Below are 17093 nucleotides of genomic sequence, written 5' to 3'. Positions count from 1 at the left end.
ACTCTTGTTTACAAAACACATCACTCTTATTCCGATTTTACTTCACTCTTGTTTACAAAACAAATCACTCTTTTACTTCACTCTTGTTTACAAAACACATCACTCTTATTGTTAATTTACTTCACTCTTGTTTACAAAACACGTCACTCTTATTGTGATTTTACTTTACTCTTGTTTACAAAACACATCACTCTTATTCTGATTTTACTTCACTCTTGTTTACAAATTACATCACTCTTATTCTTATTTTACTTCACTCTTGTTAACAAAACACAAAGAACAACACATAAATATGAAGTGATCTAATTCCAAACTCAAGCACCATCAAGATTCAAGAAATCAAATTCTCATAATAGTAGTGTTCAAAAATATATGCCAGTGCAGCAAACACAAAATTGAAGCAAATTAAGTGCATTATTTAGCAACATTTATCCAAAACTGAAACTCTAATTAACAAAAATCAATGATTTATGTGAGCATGGAAGTAGAATATGACAGCAGCAGCAGTGGCAATGGCTGTGACCATCCACCTCCTTCCACCGCCGATCTCCCTAATCACCATCTCCTTCTCATCAAAGCACATCTGCATTTCCTACTCTGCCAAATCTTCCGATTCTACTTTCTCCACAATCCTTTCCAAAACATGGATTCGCTCATCTCTAGCATCCAATTCCACCATCAGCGACGCCTTTTTCCTCCAATTCAGCGTCCGATTCCTGCAGAACGTGACGACGGCGACGCCAACATCGACGAGAAGGTTGAATCGCGCGAATTTTGCAGAAGAGAGAAGAAAAGGTTGAATCGCACAATGAGGTTGAATCTCCTGCCGCCGCTGCGACAACGACAGGTACAAGGCGATGATGAGGATGGAGAAGAGAAGAAGAGGAGATGAATTCTAATTTGCCGACGTATCCTATTTTTGGATATGCAATGACCATTATACCCCTGCCTTGTTATTGTAGAGTAAATTTGTGATTGAGGGAACTAATTTCTCCTTAAATTCAAAAATTAATACTAGCCCTTGATTTTTTTGATCTTGTGGCTATTATTTGTTCTCTAGTTATATGGTTAAGAGGTGTTTGCCATAGATCATGACCCTATATATATATATATATAGGGTTGCGTTAAAGACAGAACCATTCTTAAGTGTAGAACCTAGAACTCTACATATTTTATTCATTGGATAAGGAAAAAATGACGGTCAAGATTAAAAATCATACATATTAGACTATGTTTTCACGACATTCCGGACTCAACATGTGAAAAAACTCACATGTTGATGGAAGAATGAATGAAACGAAGAAGAGTCCATGCATGCTTTATTTTTTCACTTATCTGCATTCACCCATTAATAATAGTTTTGGTTGTAATGGGAAGTTGTTGTGCAAATCAACACCATTGGATTAAAAGATCTAACGACCTCCGTTTGGCATTTGTTCTACGTTTAAGAATGGTTCTACGTTTAAGAATGGTTCTACCTTGATCACAATCCTATATATATATATAAAAGCTTATTCAACTACTTTTTTTTATATTTCTTAAAAATCATGCATAAATCAAATAGGACTACTACATGCGGATACGTTTTCAGTTTGAATTAAATTTATTTATATTATTAATAAATAATTTTGAATGATAAAATTAGTTATGTATGGTGTGAATCTTACTAGTAGAATCCCAATTACAGCGGAGCGGAAAGGAAAGGAAAGGATGACCCAATTACAGTACTGCTCATATCAAACTAAAATCTCCCTCTTTCGCTCTCTCCTTCTCTACACGAAATCTTCAGTTGAAAACGATACTAAGTCGCGATGGGTTCCGGTAATGCCACGATTCTAGGTTTTTATCCTTTCTTCATTCATTGATGCCTTCTGTTTTTGATCGTATAATAATGTGGCTGCAGATGCTGATATGGAGGATTACGGCTTCGAATACTCCGACGAGGAGCCCGAGGAACAGGACGTTGATATTGAAAATCAGTATTACAACTCTAAAGGTACAATTTGGTTTCTCAAATTAACCCTCTTTTATATTTGCTGACTCTTACATTACTTGAATTTGGGAATTTGGGGGTTTTGATTGACTAGGTTAAGGACTTGAATCGCCATTTCCGAGTAAAATTCGGGGGGGTTTTGATTGACTAGGTTAAGGACTTGAATCGCCATTTCTGAGTAAAATTCATTGGTTTTTATAAGCCGTTGCTACTAGTTCTGTTATGTGTAATATCTTTCGTTTCCATATATGGTTAGTCGAAACAGACCCTGAAGGGGCACTTCAAGGTTTTGCAGAAGTGGTGCGTATGGAGCCGGAGAAAGCTGAATGGTAATTGATCAGTTGTTGCAGCTATAGTGTGCTTTTAGTTTCTTCTGTTTTGTCATTGATTGAATAAGCTGATAATGGGAACTAGTGTGTTATTCTCATCCCCATTGCTTTATTGTAACTTTGGTCAAAGGTTTTATGGATATTGGATACATATGTGAAAGGTCTTCGTGGAGTGTATTGACATCTTTTTCTCTTTCCTTAATCTGTTGATTTCTTCAGTTGAATTTTTTTTTACTCATTGTTGGAGTAGAAGTGGGCATTATGGATAATGGGATATCATCTTCTACTCTTGAGTCGTGATACAGCTTCTGTTTTGATGGCTCGTGCTGATCTTTGTGGATCAGCTCGATTTGCAAGTCATCTGAATAAATTTCTTTTGCTTTATCATGGGTGAGAAGACAACTGTGTCTTTCATCTTTCCAACTAAAAAATGAGAGGACGCATTTGCATGCTATGTAAGGCCATATCTACTTGTTTGTTCTTTTATGTTTTTCTGATGACAAGCATTGTTAGTTGAAGGAAATTCTATCAGCAATAGGTTCTTTCAACTTGAGTGGAGATCTGTTGGTCTATGGTTTGAAAATATTTAACCATATAACTTTCTCAATTTGAAAGGTTTGAAGTTCTTTACCTGAAGTGATGTTATATTATTCAATATAATATGTTGTAACTTGTACGTGCTATTTGGTTGGGTAGAGGAGATCCCTGTTGTTTTTAACACTCTGTGTCTTGAATAAATCACTGTCTTTTTTGATTGTTCGTTTCTTGTTTATGCTCAGGGGATTCAAAGCTTTAAAACAAACTGTTAAGCTTTACTACAAACTTGGGAGGTACAAGGAAATGATGGATGCCTACAGGGATATGTTAACTTACATCAAGTCTGCAGTCACTCGAAATTACAGTGAAAAATGCATAAACAATATCATGGATTTTATCTCTGGATCTGCTGGTCAGAACTTCAATCTGCTGCAAGAGTTTTACCAAACGACCCTGAAGGCCCTTGAAGAGGCAATGAACGAGGTTAAGTGCTGTTTTTGTTTAATTTAAGTTTTAGTTATTTAATTAATTCATTTTTTTCTTTTGTGGATAATTCTCATGTTATTTATTTTCTTAGTACAGCGGCTATGGTTCAAGACGAATCTAAAGTTGTGTAAAATATAGTTTGATATAGGTGAATATGGGCTGATGAGTAAGGTATTTCTGAAGTTTGCAAGCTAATACACTTGATTCAGTATGTTTTTATTTAAACTGATTCAAATTTATTTTCTCAGATTTTGAAGGAGCTTCATAAATCTTGTCAAAAAGAAGATGGTACTGATGATCAAAAGAAAGGCACACAATTGTTGGAAGTGTATGCAATTGAAATCCAAATGTACACTGAAACTAAAAACAACAAAAAACTGAAGGTACAGTAACATATTTTTACTTTCGGAGTAAAAGAGATCTACTGATGATATTATATATTGTCCCTCTAGTTTAACCATTGCTTTGAATTTATTCTAGGAATTATATCAAAAAGCACTATCTGTCAAATCTGCAATCCCTCATCCAAGAATCATGGGTATTATTCGTGAATGTGGTGGAAAAATGCACATGGCAGAGCGACAATGGCCAGATGCAGCCACTGATTTCTTTGAAGCTTTCAAAAACTATGATGAAGCTGGGAATCAGAGGCGCATCCAATGCCTAAAGTATGCATTAACTTATATATTTCATTTACGACTTTTTGGGATGGAGGGATGGTACTACTATTTTTTTCTTTAGCTGTATTCATGCTAATCTGAGAACACTATCTGGATGTTAGTAAATGAATATACTTAGTCTATATGTGATGCTAGAATTGAGTTTTATTTTCCTCTTTTGCATATCTAGGATAATTAACATGCATTTCAGTTCAAATGTTTGGTTAGACTTGTGTGTCTGTGTGTCTTTATATTATTACCACTTATTTTGAGACATAGGTTGTTTGTGTTGTGTGTGGTTGTATTTTCGTAAAAAATGTAACTTATTTTCTATCCATTTTGAGTCTAATGATTGCCTATCCAATTGACATCCGAGATTTTGTACTTTGAAGTTAGTCATATGTGCCTTCATATATTAATCACAAAAGGCTGGACAATGTTCTGAGGAAGCAGCTCTCACCCTGAGTAGTTAATTGTTATTAGAATCAATGACTGATGAGCTATTTCAGCAACTGTCATCTATGCCAATTGAAACGTAAATAATTATGAACTATGATACTTTTTGCATATATAGGCTGGTTGGGCGGGATACCTTGATAGTTGTTATCCACGAGTTATCTTATTGATGAATCCTATTAGATTATGTAGATGAATGTTTGGACCTTATTTAATTTTATCGACTTTGTTCATGCAGTTGATCTGCTCATTGAATTCAATTAAGTGGTTGTTACATCTCAGGTACTTGGTTCTAGCAAATATGCTGATGGAGTCAGAAGTCAATCCCTTTGATGGTCAAGAGGCAAAGCCGTAAGTTGTTCAATGAATTTTAGCATCTCATTGTTTTGTTCAAGTGTTGTGTACTAGAAAAATTGTTAAACTCAAGTGTATATTTTGAATCTGAACTTAGTTGCCTACTTGTCTCTTTTGCTTTGCAGATACAAAAATGACCCTGAGATTCTAGCTATGACAAACCTAATCGCAGCATACCAAAGGAATGAGATTTTGGAGTTTGAAAAAATTTTGAAGGTATGCTTTTGACCCTTTATAAGCTTATGCATGTAGACCCCTTAATGATTTGTTGGAAACACCGCAGAGTAACAGGAGGACAATTATGGATGATCCTTTTATTCGCAATTACATTGAAGATCTCTTAAAGAATGTGAGAACACAAGTGCTGCTCAAACTCATCACGCCTTACACAAGGATTCGGATCCCCTTCATATCAAGGGTAAAGACAAGTCTCATAGCTTACCAAGGAAACTCTTTCTCCCTCTATCGTCTCTCTCTCTCTCTCTATCATTTTGGTTTGGTTTGTTTTCACATCCTGGAAAGAGTTTAAAAGAATATGGAAGAGTACAGACAGTAAAATCCAATTGTTATGATATTTCAGAGAGCAGAAAGACATATCATGTAAAGTAGATTCTTATATATAGGCTTCTGCATGCTGCATTTATCAAGCAAATGTCATTTTTTGTTTTGTCATTAAATACCATTTAAATTAATAAAGCGTGCAACACACAGGAGCTTAACGTCCCAGAGAAGGACGTTGAAGAGTTGTTGGTGTCGCTTATTTTGGATAATCGGATTAGTGGGCACATTGATCAAGTGAATCGGCTGTTGGAGCGTGGTGACAGGTCGAGCTTTGAACTTTACCTCAACCTCAATAATACGATCTGTTTCATTATCTATACTTCAAGCATGTATATAAAAATCTTTATGTTATGATTGCAGATCAAAAGGAATGAAGAAGTACACTGCAATAGACAAATGGAACACACAGCTAAAATCACTCTATCAGACTGTTGGAAACAGAGTATGTTGAGACCCCCATACAAAAAAAAGTATAGAAGTTATGGTGTGGATCAAGTTTTAAAGTCTCTGATTTTGGGATCTGCTGCTGTAAAAGTATTATTTTGTATCAGTAAGCATGTTAGAAGAGTACATCCTCATTATTCAACTCTGCTATTTTGGAAATTGATTTTGGTCACTCATTGATCCCATCAGAAAAAGTGATTTGCCTCTTTTTCTCTATGAATGATGATTCATTTTTACTTATATTGATTGCATAGTGGAGTTGAATGGATTTGGATCCCCTGCTGTGGAGAGAAGCACAGCAGGGGATGCTGTCTCTAATAATTCATTATTTTATTAAAAAAGAAATTATTATTTTAATGTTATATTTTATGATTAAAATAATAATATGTGAGAGACAGCAGGGGATTTGGAAGGCTGCTGTTAGAATTTTATTTTTGCAAAAATTTGACTAACTCTATTATGTTTGAAATTGTGATGTCATAGTATTTATATAAGTACAGAATACATCCATTCCTTATACTTCTTCAGTCTGTAACAGGTTGTATTTTGTTCGTGAAAGAAAAAGAGAAGGTTGGTGGTTGTCTTTTTTCAATGGTGTAATCCTACTGATACATATTGAATTTATTACCTTTTCAATCTGTTGTGCCTTCGATCCATAAAAAAAATGAAGCAACCGAGTAAAATGAAGATCAAAATTATAGAAAATGTCTAAGTTCAAATTTGTAAAATGAAATAAGGGGGAGATGAAAGTTACCACCTATGAAGAGAGAGAGAGAATAGAAAGAAGAGAAGTTTGAAAAGTTAAAGCATACACTTGCCAAATACTTTCATTACCCCTGCAAAATCATATACTATTAGGCGTGTTGGATAAAATAAAATTTGCAAAAAATCGACAAACATGCAGCTGCATTAATAAGCTAGTGATAGCTAAAAAGAAAAGTTTAATACTCCCTCCCGTTAGAAATGAAACATTTGTTTTTCGGCATGAGATTTTATGTAGTTTTGTTTTGTGTGTTAATGACGAGAGAATAAAATAAGAAAGATGAAAAAGTAGAGATGATATTGTTTTCATTTTACGAAATGTTTCATTTTTATTGGAACAACCTAAAAAGGAAAACGTTTTATTTTAATGGGACACAAAGAGTAGTGTCCTAGAGGTTAAAAAGAGTAAATGAGAAAGAAAAGGTCGGAAAATGTGAAAAAGTACCTCAAATGAATTAAAAGTTTTGTCCAAATATCTCGGGTGCAATTTAATTTTACAAATTACAACAAATATGCATCCTACATTGTTCATGGATTATTTTTACAGTTCACTTCTTGAAATATCTAGATAATCATAGAAGAATATTTGTCCCACTTTTATTGGATGGAAGTTGGCATGAACGTCGTTGTTTTCCTAGTATTAAGGTGGAAAATAAAAAATCTTTCTCATTTTAATTATCATCCATGCCACACCTTCAACCGTTGTTATAGGCTATGATTGAAATTTTCTTAAGATGATGTTAAGAATTGAAAAAAAAAATAAAAGTTCAGGTTATACAAAAAAAATCAAAGTTATGACCATAGACGTTGACATGAATGATGTTGTTTTCCCACACTAAAGTTTCTGTATAAATTGTGCCTATACGGAATATCGACACTAATTCTAAAGTATCAATAACATCATCAGTTTCATTTTCCCCACAAGATGGAATGTAGCTCTAACTATCACACATGAGTTTTTTTGCATTCTGCATAGGCAAAATTTATACCAAAAACTTTAGTGTGTGAAATCCACACAATTCGAAAAATTAGTGATTTTTATGACCATATTTAAAAATATGGAAAATACAAGATTTTTGTGAAAGTTAGATGTTTGACCAATTTCTCTTTTAATTAATCCAAGTCACATTTCAACATTTTTACAGGCTATGATTGGAAGTTTTTCAAAGATGAGGTTATAAACTGTTTTTTCTTTTGAAAGTTCGGGTTACACAAAAATTTTATATCATAGTTAAGACGATAAAATGAAAACAAATTGAAAGTTCAACTTTGCAAAACTAAGTCAAAAGTTGAGACTATAAATGCTAGTAAAACTTAAGTGTATCAATTACCTAATGAAAAATTATAATCCCTCCGTCCCTAAAAAGTATACCTATTTCCTTTTTAGTCCGTTCTGAAAAGTATGAACTTTCTAATTTTGAAAACTCATTTATCTCTAATGAGGTGTGACTCATTCTCCACTAAGAATACTTTTAAAACTTTTTCTTCCTATCTCTCTCTTACTTTACAAATTGTGCATTAAAACCCATACCGAACCAAATATTCATACTCATTGAGGACGGAGGAGGGAATAAGTACTTCCAAATGCATGAATTATGATTGATACGCTTATCAATTAACTCCAAATTAATGTTGAGGTGGGCGCCTAAAATGTCTAGATAATCTAAACAACTATTGTACTAAAACAATTGGATATATTTGAAAGCATATATTTTAATTCATGTATGAAATTGGCACACTATTGACTATACTATTAATGATAGAGTCCTTTTTATTGCTTATAGTATTATAATCCAAAATTAAGACCAAATGTACACCCTTAAATTTTAAAATAAATGGATAAGATTAAACCTCACGAATTTTAATAAATAATAGACAAAATATCAACAAAGGGGTAAAATCGTCATTTAGTTATCATATTATAATTTTCGTGAATTTTTTTATATCAATATAGTGTATTACAAATATCAACACAATGACATGTTTATTTCAACACAAGTACATGAAAATATCAACACAATTTATTGAGATTTTACATGCATTATATTAATTTTTTTTGATGCATTTGTTGATATAAATATGCTTATCAACATATACGAAAACTGAAATTAAAATTATCAAATTTAATCATTCAAACGTCGTCGGAACATATGCAATTGAGATCTCGTTAGAATCCTTATAAAATTATCTTTAATTTGATATATTTTTTGTGAAAAATAATTTAAATCGAGAGAGTTACGTAAATTTAAAGTTTTGAAATGATTTTGAAGAGAGAGAAAGTAGTTAGCTTTAACTACTATATATGAATTGACATTAATATCCTTTGAATTTATTTAAATATAATTTTAATTTATAATATAATCCATTTGACATTATTTCAACCATTAGATCTCTTCATCTAATGGTTAGGAATTTGTCTTAATTTTAAATGCTAATTAATCCCTCGGTTTTTTAAAAATAGCAACTATTTTCATTTTGGGTCGTTCCTTAAAAATAAAAACTTTAGAATCTTTCTATTTTAGGATATGGACCCCACAATCCATTAACTCTACTTTTATTACTTTTTCTCTTCCTCTCTCTTCCTCTCTCTTACTTTACTCATTTTTCTTTTTCTCTCTCTTACTTTACCGATTCTTCTCATTTACTTTATCAATTATATATTAATATCCGTGCCGTTTCAAATGTTTCTATTTTTTGAATACGGAGGGAGTAGTTAGAGCATCCCCATCCGTGCTCTTGCCAAAGAGCACAGATGTGGGCCCGGATCCACTTTTATTACTTTTTTACTCCCTGCTCTTAGGCAAGAGCACAACACCCATATCCATGCTCTTCCGCCAAGACATGCTCAAGGGTCCCACCATTCCATTATTCAATTTAAATAAAAATATTTCCACAATATTAAAATGCATTAAAAATTTCTGGAATACTATTACAAATTTCAAAAAAATTAAAATACTAAAAATTAAAATACTAAAATTTAAAAATTACATAATTAAAATACTAAAAATTTAAAATTACATAATTAAAATCCTAAAAAATAAAAAATTCATAATTAAAGGCTAAAAAATACCCCCGTGGAAGACTATTTCTCTGGCCCTTTCCCCAATGTTCTCCGGAGACCCCGTATCATTGCCAAATGTGAATCAAGTTGCTTGGGGGTCATATTTGACCTATCGGCCAAATTGAGTTGGGCCAAAAGGGTCCACAACGAGTTGGTGGGGGGTTGAGGTGGCACAAAGGGAGCGGGAGCGGGGGCGGATGGAGTCACGGAGCGACGGCGGTTGGTCGTCGCCTTCTTCCTTCCTTGCGGTCGGCGTTGGGAACTGCTCGGGTCGACGTTGGGGCTACCCAAATTAGCTCCGGCAAGCTGGCTAGCCATCTCATCCTCGCCGGCGTCGGATAGGGATGCCGACCTCGACCGTTTGCTGGAGGAGCTGGAGGAGGATGATACACCTCCCCTATACTTCGGATGCACACGCACCTCCTGCCAAGCGCTGAGGTACTTGAACGGTTTGTAATTTATGGATTGGTAGGTCGCCAAGGCAGCACTGATGATGTCGAGCTCGCTCCTACCGCTCCCCGCCGACCGCTCTTCCTGTAGGTAATACCCCTTAAACTTTTGGATTTCTTCGTTGGCTCTGAATATGGCATTGCGCATCATACTTTCATTGCGCTTGATGGTTCCAGCCGGGTGGTTTTTATTGTACCGGTGAGAGACGCGCCACCAAAACCTATCCCTGCTTTGGTTCGTGCCTATCTCCGGATCTTCGGAGATAATCAAATAGGCTTTGAATAATTGATCCATCTCCGCCGAGTGTATGAGGTGCGGACACCACGAGGAGTAGGAGTAGGAGTAGGAGTAGGAAGAGGAGGAGTTTGAGAGCTGCCACCGCCGCTCCCTCCCGATCTAGGTTCGGGTGCCCACCCGTATCGCCCATCGGGGGTATATTGGTCGTCTACCGGGTAAGGCCGGTAGCCACCCGGAACTTGAGAACCTTGGGTTTGAGGAGGGGCCAAAAATTGCATTTTCGGACTAGGAAATGGTTGTGAGCCGAACCATTCGTGGTTCCAACTGCGGGAGTCGGAGGGGTGATCGCCGGAGCCGGACATTTTTTTTGTAAGTAAGAGTGAAAGATTGAGAATTGATAAGAGAAGATGAGAGAATTTAGATGAGAATTGTGTAGTGTGGTGTGAAATTTTTGGTGTGGAAGTGAGTGTATTTATAGATGAAAATGTGAATTTTGGGGGAAAAATTGAAAAATAAATTAAAAGTGGGGAGAAAACGGATATAATTTATTGGGAAGTGGGAAAATATTTTATTTATTTAATTTGGATTTTTTAAATTAAATCTAATTTTAAAAAAAAAAAAAACGAGATTGCGAGGAAGGAATATGAAAAAATTAATGAAGTAATGTAGTGGGAATTTATTTCTTTTATTTCTCTTCTCTCTTTGTGGTGTTAGCATAATTTTTAAGCACCTCCTTTATATGAGATTCGCAATCTGAAAATGACAAACTGAACCTGATTTTTGATTATCCAAGAGTATCTTTAGAAGTGGGATTAGATTTGATAATTACATTTCTTGAATTGAAGAATCCACTCAAACGAATTTGGGAGGGGTAGAGATATGAAGAATAAAGTAACATAACAAATGTCGTGAGATATAGTTTTATTAATTCCAAAATTTCTTTTAAAATCTCAAAGAAAAGTTTATTCCCAATTTGGAATTTAAAACACAGGCTGTTTGAATAGCTTCCACAACGTTTGCGAGTGACAAAAAGAATCTTTTTGATGTCTTTTCTACATTAGTCTCTATTTTTTTTTACTTTACTCAAGATGAGTGCAAAAAGGAAGCGACTCGGCTATGAAAGAACGGAGGAAGTACCATGTTTGTTCGATATCAAAGTGAAGTGGCAAAGACATGGGAGATAAGATTAAAGATAAACCCTCAACTTCTCTAGAAAGCTAGAAAGCAATCCATCAAAGAAGCAAAAGTTAAAGATAGTGATATTTTCATTTTAAGAAACATGTAATGGAACGTCCATAATGAAAACGAGTTACCTTGAATACTACTACCACCACCACAACAAGGTTGGAATCATCAACCCAACTCAGAGGGGATCCAAAAGCAACACTAGTGGGTAAAATATACCAACATCTGATACGCGGCAACCAAATCAGAATCTTCTCACTTTGGCACGAAAAAAGTGTTCCAAAACCAAATTTGTCGAGTTTTAAAGAAAAAAAGCTAGGTTGAAATTCTTCGGCATTTGGCATTATCAAGAGATAAGAGTGGTTGTGAAATTTTAGCTAAGCCAATGTTTATGATAATGCAAACTAACCGATGCTCCTGAAGACAATCATATCTCCTTGAGAGTAAGCATATGCAGGATGCAGCAACTTATAATTGGTCATTTCCATTTAGACATGATTTGAACTTAGAATAGATGGCGAGTGCCTCATCAATTCAATGCTTCAGCTGCATACATAATTGCACTTCCACTTGATACATATAGTACTGATAAACAGCTCGTCTCACCATGACCTTCTGTTGAATTCCCAAGAATTCTGTTGCTCCATAAGGTAATGATACTTATCAAATTCAGTTCGGAAGCGGTCTGCCACGAACCATGCCTTTGGTCTACCAATGTCGTTTACAGGGGGCAGGAGAGAAGACATTATTAACCTACCTATGGTGAAGCTATCACACAGGTTAAGATTTGGGCACTATGTTGTCTATGTTCTTTCACTGGAGCAACAAGAGAAAGATGAAGCAAAAGAATTTGTAATCAATCTCAATCTCTTTAGAGCAATCGCGGACATAGGGGTTTAACCTATTCGATAATGTCTCAATCAGGTTATATATGATGTTAGCTCTAGGATTGGGGTCAAATCAAAGTGTTCAATGGAAATGGTAAACAAAAGACAAAGTCAAGAAATTGGAATATCAACAAATTCTCCACTGATGAAAAAATATCAAAGCACAAAGTTCTCCAAATGTTCTAGACACAAAATACTGAAGGAAAATAGTTGCGAAGACTAACCAAAAGTACTAAAATACAGGGCAAAAAAAAACAAGCATATACTAAAGAACAGCACTTTGAAACAATGCATGCAGGAAAAAACAGGTAAGCACCCAAACAACGAAGCTAATAATGTCAAAAGCACATCTTATCGAACTCCTGCTTCATTTTTTGTCAATCTTAAATACTTAAAAAAAAATTAACTTGGGGAGTTGGTCAGTTTCTCACTTGGCCATCATGACCTTGACGAACTCCTCGTAGTTGATCTGGCCATCGCCATCCACGTCAGCCTCACGGATCATCTCATCAACTTCCTCGTCAGTTAGCTTCTCCCCGAGATTTGTCATCACGTGGCGGAGCTCAGCTGCAGATATGAATCCATTCTGGTCCTTGTCGAAGACCCTGAAAGCTTCCTTGAGTTCCTCCTCGGAATCAGTGTCCTTCATCTTGCGAGCCATCAGGTTGAGGAACTCAGGGAAGTCAATCGTCCCATTACCATCAGCATCAACCTCATTAATCATATCCTGGAGCTCAGCCTCAGTCGGATTCTGTCCCAAAGAACGCATCACAGTTCCCAACTCCTTCGTGGTGATGCAACCTATCAATCAATTTTTCCAGAAAAAATGTAAGAAATTAGCAAGCCACACAATACCCAATCAACTTAATCGAATAAATGTATAATAGAATCCAAGTAAAATTATGCTGTGTATATCACAAGGCATTTGTAAGCTCAAAATGTTCATCACAAAGCATAAGAAAGATTATATCACAATGACATGAAGGAAACGAGCGATCAAATGTGAAAATGCGACCAAATATTTGTTCCATAAATGGCTCGAATAATCTATACTACTCTTATCACTGCAGAACACGATTAGATTTGATTGATTTTTACACCAAAAAAGCAGTGGATAAGGTCATCATTCATAATATATACACCTCTCAACGAAAAAGGAGAGAGGGAGAGAAAACCCTAAGCTCATCGAAAATCCATTTCCAAAAATTACAACCACGAAATTCTACCATAAACGGCAACAATAGAGCGTAAACCTCCATTCCGACGCCCTAGAATTAGAAAATACTGCGATCTATAATTCTCGCAAAAAATCAATTCAGACGACGGCAAAACAAATTCAAAATTAGGGCGAGGAACCATCAGCATTAAACAAGTAAACAGATCTAGGCGGAAACAGATCGAACATGAAAACACAGAAAATAGAGATCGAGATGCAAATGAAATTAGATGACTGACCGTCGCCATCCTTGTCGAATAGAGAGAAGGCTTCCTTGAATTCGGAGATCTGTTCGTCGGTGAGCTGAACCGCCATCACTTATCCTCACGAAGCTTTTTTGGTGTCAGGCGATACTAGAAAATCAGTGTCGAATCGGTGAACCGAGAGAGAGCGTCAACGAAGAAAATGAAGGGAGAGTGTGGGGCTATTATATAATATCGGCAAAGGAAGAGGGAATTCTTTTTCATTTTTCTTTTTTTTAAAGTATTTTTTTATAGTACTATTTCTTTGGACAGCAGAGAGAAATTCTTTTCTTGCTTTTGTTATTGTAGAATATATGCCTCTCTTCTTTTACTACTCCATATATTCGATGCTCTCCTAATCTTTATTTTGCTGCTATAGCCTGGTTATTTGCCGTTTAGATGCTGAATTAAAATAATCTAATTAAAATATTTATTTTTTCAACATACAATAATGCATTTACAAATTAAATCCATAATTACTGCTCCCTTTGTTCAATGAGAATATGCACTTAGGTACAGATTTTAATACACAATTGATAAAGTAAGAGAGAAGAAATATAAAGAAAAAGTAATTAAAGTGTTGTTACTAGAAAATGAGTCTCGCCTCAATAGAGTGAGTGTTTCTAAAATTAGATAGTGTATATTCTTATAGAATAAACTAAAATAAAAATACTATATATTCTTGTGGAACGGATGGAATATATTTTTTCTAAATTTTTTGTGAGGACAAATCCTTTCCAAGAAGGGGAGAATGATGCGACCCCACGTGTAGGACCCACGACAAGGTCCATGGCCAGGCGGCTATGAGAAGGGCTTTCCACTTTCATTCAAAATACCATGCGGGAAGAGTCTATGAAGGCGGAGGAGCCGGCGATGAGGATCATGTTGAAGAATGAAGGTCAACCGGGGGTGCAAGAAACGTCGAGGCAGAACGAACGCCCGGTCGGGCATTTTGCCCTTGAAAATCGCCCGATCGGGCGAAGAGGCGCAACATTCCAGAGAGAACGCCCGGTCGGGCGTTTTTCACCTTGAAATTGCCCGACCGGGCGAAGCGATGATGCATTCCAGAAAGAACGCCCGTCCGGGCGTTTTGTGTCTAACAATTCATCTGACCGGGCAAATCACGTGAACTTAGATTTTGTGGGCCATTTCCTTAAATTTTGAGCCTAAACTATAAATAGCAATTTTTCCCATTTTATTCCTTGGTTATTGATGAAATTAGATGTTTGAGAGATTTGTTCCTCTTGAAGAGGGTTTCCTATTCAATTCCTAGTTATAGGTTTCTTGAATCCATCAATTCTTAGTGAAGCATGGATCAAGTAGAGGATTATGACTGCGGTATTCACTATCACCCTGGCAAGGCGAACGTGGTAGCCGATGCTTTGAGTAGGAAGAACCAATCGCAACTAGCTTCTTTTCTAACTCAAGAGGGAGCGTTGATCCGTGAGTTCGATAGGATGCAATTGGAGATAGTGAAAGCGCCCGAGACAGTAGGAGGAAGAATAGCGAAGCTAGTGATTGCGCCAGACTTAAGAACCAAAATCATAGAAGCTCAGCGACGTGATGAGATTTTGGAAGAGACACGTGTGAAGGTGAGGACCGAGAAACATGAGCACTTTCGTGAGGAGGTGGACAATGCTTTAACATTCGATGGACGATTGTGTGTGCCAAACGATGAGGTGCTGAAAGATGAGATTTTGAGTGAAGCACACGACACGCCTTACACTGCTCACCCTGGAAGCACGAAGATGTATCGAGACTTGAAGCAACGTTTTTGGCGGAATGGAATGAAAGGGGATGTAGCATCGTTTGTGGAACGATGTCTAGCGTGTCAACAAGCGAAGGCCTTACACCAACGACCGTATGGAAAATTGCAACCGCTCGAAATTCCCGAATGGAAGTGAGATCACTTGGCCATGGACTTCATGACGGGTTTACCGAAGTCACAAAAGGGGAACACTGCGATTTGGGTGATCATCGATCGACTCACTAAAAGCGCACACTTCTTACCGATTAGGATTACCTATGGATCAGACAAATTAACTAAACTCTACGTGAGTGAGATTGTACGTTTGCATGGAGTGCCAAAGACCATTATGTCCGATCGTGATATGAAGTTCACGTCAAAATTTTGGATGAGTTTGCAACGGGAGCTAGGCACAAAGTTGAACTTTAGCACTGCTTATCACTTGCAATCTGACGGGCAGTCGGAAAGGACGATTTAAACACTTGAAGATATGATGCGAGGCGTTGTCCTAGACTAAGGGGAAAGTTGGGAAATTGTTCTGCCATTGGTTGAATTCGCCTACAACAATAGCTATCAAGCGATGATCGACATGGCGCCGTATGAAGCCCTGTATGGTAGGAAGTGTCGGTCCCCACTCTACTGGGAAGAGGTTTGTGAAAGAAGAATGTTAGGACCCGACGCTATCAAGGAGATGACCGAAATTGTGCATCAAATCCGTGCAAGTATCAAGGAAGCTTAGGATAGGAAGAAGTCGTATGCCGACGTGCGCCGAAAGAAGATCAAATTCGGTGTTGGTGACAAAGTGTTCTTGAAAGTATCCCCGACGAGAGGAGTTGTGAGGTTTGGAGTGAAGGGCAAATTGTAACCACGTTTTGTAGCTCCTAGTTTTGGGAATGTGCACAACATGTTACATGTGTCGCAATTGCGCAAGTACGTGTTTGATCCCAAGCATGTGATTCATCAAGAAGAGGTTGTCCTGACCCCCGATATGAGCTACGAGGAGAGACCCGAAGCAATCTTAGATCGAAAGGTGCAAGAGTTACGAAACAAGCCCATTGCATCCGTGAAGGTGTTGTGGAAACACAATGGTCCCGAGGAAGCCACGTGGGAGTTAGAAGATAGGATGAAGGAAAAGTATCCCGAGTTGTTTTTGTGAGACGACCAAATTTAGGGACGAAATTTCTGTTAAGAGGGGAAGGATGTAGCACCCCGAAAATTTTCGACTTTTGTTTTGTTAATGTGGATGTTGAATGAGAATTTCTTTTTTGAAATTTATTTGTTCTCGGTAATTGAGTTAATTATGTGAAATAAGTTGTTGTGAGATATGTGGAATAAAGGTGAATTATGTTCCAATGTGTGGATTAAATTAAATGGGATCATGCATATTTGTTCTAGCCATTTTTGTTGGAATTTTCGGCCCTCCAAATTATTTGAAATAGTATTTTCTTTCTGGGATTTAATTAATTGTTTTGGGATATTTATCCAAA

General features: G+C 36.5%; 1 protein-coding gene and 1 pseudogene across 1 annotated transcript; one reads left to right on the top strand and one right to left on the bottom strand.

Moving 5' to 3' along the window:
- The first annotated feature begins 1666 nt into the window (after window positions 1–1666).
- On the top strand, window positions 1667–6059 carry LOC121796905 (annotated as a pseudogene).
- A 6461-nt stretch (window positions 6060–12520) lies between these two features.
- Window positions 12521–14022, bottom strand: LOC121744848 (calmodulin-like). Its single transcript, XM_042138522.1, has 2 exons — window positions 13857–14022; window positions 12521–13202 (listed from the first exon to the last, which is right to left on the bottom strand). Exons 1-2 carry the CDS (start codon window positions 13930–13932, stop codon window positions 12829–12831), a joined length of 450 nt encoding a protein of 149 aa, XP_041994456.1. The 5' UTR covers window positions 13933–14022; the 3' UTR covers window positions 12521–12828.
- Window positions 14023–17093: the final 3071 nt, after the last annotated feature.

This window comes from Salvia splendens, chromosome 1 (genome assembly GCF_004379255.2).
Source record: "Salvia splendens isolate huo1 chromosome 1, SspV2, whole genome shotgun sequence".
NCBI lineage: Eukaryota > Viridiplantae > Streptophyta > Magnoliopsida > Lamiales > Lamiaceae > Salvia > Salvia splendens.
This window is presented reverse-complemented; position numbering and strand designations above follow the sequence as displayed.

What these genes read in the sequence shown, in the direction of transcription:
- LOC121744848 (XM_042138522.1), bottom strand. Translation starts at nt 13,932, where the DNA reads ATGGCGGTTCAGCTCACCGACGAACAGATCTCCGAATTCAAGGAAGCC. An exon ending in ATTCGACAAGGATGGCGACG is followed by an intron (nt 13,203 to 13,856) that starts GTCAGTCATCTA and finishes ATTGATTGATAG; the next exon opens with GTTGCATCACCACGAAGGAG.